The 6,000-nt window shown below is 39.5% G+C and overlaps 1 protein-coding gene across 1 annotated transcript; it reads right to left on the bottom strand.

Annotated features, from left to right (window-relative positions):
- Positions 1–289: 289 nt before the first annotated feature.
- srm (spermidine synthase) lies at positions 290–3,406 on the bottom strand. The gene is made up of 8 exons (XM_083974949.1): positions 3,182–3,406; positions 2,434–2,554; positions 2,225–2,317; positions 1,951–2,104; positions 1,775–1,858; positions 1,514–1,659; positions 1,286–1,408; positions 290–1,162 (listed from the first exon to the last, which is right to left on the bottom strand). The coding sequence occupies exons 1-8, from the start codon at positions 3,310–3,312 to the stop codon at positions 1,145–1,147; spliced, it is 870 nt and encodes a 289-aa protein (XP_083831075.1). The 5' UTR covers positions 3,313–3,406; the 3' UTR covers positions 290–1,144.
- Positions 3,407–6,000: the final 2,594 nt, after the last annotated feature.

Below are 6,000 nucleotides of genomic sequence, written 5' to 3'. Positions count from 1 at the left end.
TTGTCATTTTGGCAAGTAAAGGCACATATCGCTTAATACCAGATGAATGAATGAATGAACATAGACATCATATTACCATTTTAACAATTTATTACAGTTCATAATCCTTATAAAAACACAAATTCATTGCTTGGGCATGACATTATTTCTCAACAAGTATTCAATGTGGGTTTAAAAGTAATTGTTAGTAACTTGACGATTGACATTAGCTACACAAAACAAATAAACCACACTGAGACATGAGATTTCCATTGAGAGAGAAATTAACAGCATCCTGGTTGTAAGACTCAGCGTTCAGGCTTACTACAGTACAAGTTTACTACCAGTGGTCAATACCCAATACTGCAAGTTACAATTGCGTTATGAATTCACATCTTAAAAAGACATTTCATGGATTGCAAAGCTTTAACACCATACTTTCATCTTCCAGTCTTGGCAACAATCTGATGGTAAAAGCTGAGCATTGATTACATTTACCGGATTAGTCATGATATTTTAAAAAAGGGACAATTTTCTGAATTCTTAACATGAGAGTTTTCATCTAGGACACTATATGCCTGGCACACTACAATAATAACAGAAAAAAAATCTTTTTCAACAACCAATTTCAGGCACTATAGGGATCATGTGTATACGACACATTAGTAATCTGAATATACAGTAATGACAGATGGCAACTGTGCATTTTCCTATGAGAACAAACTGATATCAAACATTACATGTACATACCCGCAGCAGTATGTAACATATTGCATAAATGTATAGGTGCAGTGAATCCAATAAACAATACTATGTTTCAGAGTGAGGTCAGGTTTGACGGCTTCCCTTTTCCAGCCCATCAAATTATTCTTCACAAAATGCTGATAATTACAGAGTAAAAATGAAAAACCGAATACAACAGAAAAATAAATAAACACCAAGAGAATGTAAGACTGGTAGGAAGGGGACAAACTAACACTTTCTCTGTGTAAATCAGCTTGTTTCCACCCGTTGATTATTAGTTACCACCACACATAAAATCTTTATGCGGCTATTACAGTGGTGTTGAAATATGTTGAGGGGGTGGAGAAGCAGTAGAAGAAGGTTGCTTATCTGTGGTCTGAGGGCCAGATAGAGGATGCACATGGTGATCTGCTGTTGCTGGTCATGCGTCACTCAGCACCTGTTAGTGGTCAAAAACACACAGATGTCAGACACAGCAAATACCTGAAGAGTTCTGAGTTGTACCTGTGTAATTATTGCATACTTGTCAAATACAAAAAAAAAAGATATTTCAACAACATACCTTTCTTGCAAACTCGGGCAGGACGAATGATGCTTTGTGAATTTCAGGGTTGTAATATTTAAGGTTCATTTTTTCAATATCTTCTTTTGCCAGAGCTTTCACTGGTTCCTTGAAGTTTGTTTCCTGGTTAAAAAGGGAAGGGGAAACGTCAGTCATTTTATGCGGTTGAGTTATTGAGCAACAGATTTTGGTTTTACATGTCAAATTGAGAATGACAAGCACACTTACAGGATTTTTTCCACAGAGCATGAATCCAATTTGGCCACTGGGATAGGTTGGGATGGTGCTGTAGGCATAGTCCACCACAGGGAATAGGGTCCTGCAGAAGGTCCACATCTCCTTTATCAGCTCCAAATGGAGCCACTGACACTCTCCTGTGAAATTGACAGAACATGTTTATTTAAACGTCTGAAGTTTTTTTCCCATATGGCTCTCGGTGTAGCTGAAAGGCAGACTATATAAATGTGAAGAATAATATAATATAATTACCCTGGGAGCAGAGAATTCCTCCGTTTCGCAACGCTGCCTTCATCAGTTGGTAGTAAGACTCCTTGAACAAACTCTCAGCAGGTCCTGCAACAAAAACAGAAGTCATGATAAGGCTGTCTTCTATAACAGTTGATACTGAATGAGACTACAACATGTGTGAAGCGGACAGTACTCACCGACAGGGTCTGAGGAGTCAGTTATAATGACATCGAAAGCATCCTGGTTCTGCTTCATGAATTCAAAGCCATCTCCAACATGGAGGGTGAGCTTGGGACTGAAAAACCCTTTGGCCATCCCTGGGAGGAACTTCTTTGACACATTGATGACATCCTGCAGAGGACAACAACATTAACACAAATATAAGCAGGTGTTACATAAGAAAAAAACTTAGCAAACAGTGCAAGTCTGTATAGGAGAGCTAAAATCCTCGTCAAAGTTGTTGCTACCCACCTCATCAATCTCACACAGGACCACCGATTCCACCAGGGGATTCTTCACCACTTCTCTCAGCACACCGCCGTCTCCACCGCCAATAATCAGCACCTACAGGAAGAGGAAATGTGCTGCTTAACTGACATGACAGGAGGAAACCCATCCAGAATGCTCCTGGATTAAAAGCTTGGCTTTATGAATGTCCAAGCAATACATCCGAGTCATACCTTCTTGGGGCAGGGATGGCTGCAGAGGGGGAGGTTGGCGATCATCTCTTGATAGGCAAACTCGTCTCTCTCTGTGCACTGGATCACTCCATCCAGCACCAGGACATTTCCGTAGGTTTTACTGAGAAGACGCATCAGAGGAAAACATGATCATCACATTCAAAAGCTCACCTCACACATCCTGAAGCTATAATGACTAACCCTGAATGTTTACATAACTTGTGCAAAAGGCAGGGGAGCAGTTTTCTGGCACATGATCAGATTAGGGGCTAACTTTTGAGTCATTTACAAGAATGTGGTGTGAGGAGGCTTGAGACAACATGTGCAGAGGTGATGACAGAATGAATGAGACACACTTGTCTAATTTGAATAGCAGGTTCACCAGATGGGATAAAAAATATTAGGAATTATGTTGAGCGTGACAACTATTGAGTTATCTGTGGTAGCTATAAGAACAGGGAACAGCACTGATTACTACAATTCTCAAATCAGAAATCAATCATTTCATTCAAGTGTTTAACTGCTACTGTAAGTTGTTGTTGACCTGCACGTGACAGCTCATTTGCTAAAACGCTGGACTGTCCGTTCACTAAAACTTGAGGGAGAGTGTGGAAAGAAAACTCCCAGGCATCTATCTACCACCTGAAGAAACTACAGCACAACACCATGAGCCTCAGCCTGCTGCTCATCCCAGTAGAAGCTAACAGCTAGCGACGTTAGCCAAGTTATGAAGCTGCAAGTAACTCACCTCTTGAAGACCATAACATCTTGAAATTTGGACTTCTTGTTGTAGAGGACCTCTTCCACCTGGAGGCTCATTGCCTGCCCGGGCCACAGAGTGCCGACTTCAGTGAACCAACCATCCTTAATGAGCTCCATGACAGCTGCCGACAGCCACAAGTAGAAACTAACGTGTTGGTTGGAGTTGCAATGTGAGTACGCTGCTGCTGCTGCTGCTGAGGCGAGGATGACGCTTTGCACTTGCTCTGACTGCTAAACGTGCTGCCTCGTCCATTTAACGAATGGGACGCCGCCTACGTAAGCAGCATGCCGCCACGTCAGCCAATGGCGTGGCGGCAAGAACCGGTTTCGCGTATAGTTTGTTTGACTTCTCACCAGCAGCGGCTCCGCCCGTGGCCCCGCCCTGCAGCGAGGCGCCCGGGGCGCCTCATGAGATCCACACAGAGAGAGAGAGAGAGCCCACGTGAAGACGAACAGCGTCGGCATGCCACTGCGCATGCGCGGACCTGAAAGGGTTGAGGTGGTGGGGGGTTCAGGGTGGGGTTGGTAACCATTATGTTGGTTTGTTACCAAATAGTGCAATACAAAGACAGTATTCAAATCTTTATTTTTATTTATTTTAAAGCAAGGTCTAATCTCGAAACTGGGGGGAAGGCAATTGTATTTTCTTTATCAAATATATTCATTTTAAAGCAAGACTTTTTCATAGTAAGGCAAGGCAGACAAGGCATCTTTATTTATACATCTTTACATTTAACAGTAAGAACTGGAAACAAAAAAAAAGCATAAAAACATAACATTTTTAAAAATTAAAATAAAACCCAGAATAGTCAAAATTGTAAACATAAGCAAGAAAATAAATAAAGAAAGTATATTAAAAACTAAACAGAGCATAAAATGAGTTTGCAGCATTAAATATTGATTTGAATTAAAACAATTAAGAGGACTTAGAGTGCAAATCCAAGATTATGATTTAAAGTTCTTTAAAAGAGCTCAGCCATAAGCACATGAAACGAGAAATATTTTTAATCTGGATTTAATTTAGTGCTTACAGTCAGGGCTGATTTCAGTTCTGCTGGTGATTGTTCCACTGTGCAGCGTAGCAGCTAAATGCTGCTTCACTATGTCTGGTTTGAACTCTGTGCTCAACTATCTGACCTGAGTCAGTAGATTAGCCTGGGTTTATACTCTACTAAAATGTCATTCATTTATTCTGGACCTAAAGCATTCAGTGATTTGTAAACCAGTAGCAGAACTTTAAAATCTATTCTGTAGCTGACTGGGAGTAAAGACTTGTTCTGGTTAAAACTCAAGCTGCAGCTGTTTGATTCGGGGAGTCCAGTCAGAAGACCGTCACAGTAGACTTGACTGTGATACTGTCCATGGTGTCAAATGCAGTCAGTGTTCAGCCTTATGTCATTGAACACTCTATAAGAGCTGTTTCTGTATTGTGAAGTCGAAAGGCTGACATTACGTTATAATAATAACATTATCCAGCGCTCTCTTTTTAAAGAGTGGCTTGATGGCAGCTAGGGGTTTAGGAAATGTGGCTGTTTGAAGTGAGCAATTTATTATTTTCTGCATATCTGTTTGGACAGTTTACCATAGTTTTAAAAGATGGCATTGTGTCAAGACAGTATGGTTTAAGTTGCTGAACTGTTTCTTCTACATATTTTTGGTAAACTATATTCAATTCTGACGTCACAGTTGATTTATTCCTAGCGGTTTAAGGGATTGCATCATTTTATTATTTTGTTGATTTGTGTTTAGATTAGATGTTTTCATTGAAAAAGCAAGCAAATGTATTGCATTGCATGGAAGATAGTTCTGAAACTATCTTGTTTGAGAGGTTGTAAGCTTATCAAGCATAGCAAACAGAATGCGAGTGCGGTTGAAGTTCTTATTAATTAGTAATAGCCTACCAGTAGGCTTGTATATTCTCCGAAAATACGTTTTTTTTGTTTGTTTGTTTTTTTACTGTACTCTACTCATGCACCCACGGCTCCTTATTTTCAGTTGGAGATGAGACAAAAATCTTCTGAAACCTTTAAATTCAAGGCTGGTAGTTAGACTTATAGCTCACATTTTTGGACTGTGAAATAAACATAAACCACACCATCACAAGGCATTGCATATCTTTTTTTCTGCAGAAGTAGTGCACTTTATATTAAGTTTGAGGGAGTTTATAGTTGGTATTGCAAAATGTGTTTTGTAAAGGTCTATTGTTGGCCACTCTTCCCAAACTCCAAGCACTTGCCTGGTTTGCCAGAACCATAAGTAACGTCCCTATACTGGCTGCAGGTAAAGTCAAGTGATATTTATCAGGGTGAAAATGTAAAGATGATCAAATCAAAGAGTAAAAAAACATCAGAAATGATTTCTGACACCTAATGTCAGGCTATTTTCTAGTGGTTCTCAAATTTTATCACATCAAGGACCCTTAGGTAAAAACAAACTATACAAAAGACTCCACATTTAACAAGATTAGACACACACAAACCCATAAACAAAATCATAGTGAAAATTAATCTATATGCTTTTTCTTATTATTTTTTGATAGGAACTGGAAACCATGTGATGTTTGTTCTGGACACAGGCAATGCCTTGAGTTGTAAAACAATTAAACTAATATAGAAAAATGTTTGCTGTAGGCAAATGTATCTGTCTCTGCTATCATCACTTATTATGTCAAATCTTTTGTTCCCACTGGGATTCTGTAAGAATTATGATTAAGTTTCCCCAGCTTTTGTTCAGTTGTGTAGCTGTTTACAGGTTTTAATCTTTTAATCTCTAACCCTTGCTGAGTTAAACCTGAATTTACTTTAA

Source organism: Trachurus trachurus, assembly GCF_905171665.1.
Source record: "Trachurus trachurus genome assembly, chromosome: 7".
NCBI lineage: Eukaryota > Metazoa > Chordata > Actinopteri > Carangiformes > Carangidae > Trachurus > Trachurus trachurus.
This window is presented reverse-complemented; position numbering and strand designations above follow the sequence as displayed.

Excerpts from the sequence above, each read along its gene's own strand:
- srm (XM_083974949.1), bottom strand. The coding sequence starts at position 3,312 with ATGGAGCTCATTAAGGATGGTTGGTTCACTGAAGTCGGCACTCTGTGG. Across the intron at positions 2,318-2,433 it reads GCCATCCCTGCCCCAAGAAG|GTGCTGATTATTGGCGGTGG; the intron begins GTATGACTCGGA and ends CTCTTCCTGTAG. Across the intron at positions 1,859-1,950 it reads TGACTCCTCAGACCCTGTCG|GACCTGCTGAGAGTTTGTTC; the intron begins GTGAGTACTGTC and ends TTTTTGTTGCAG.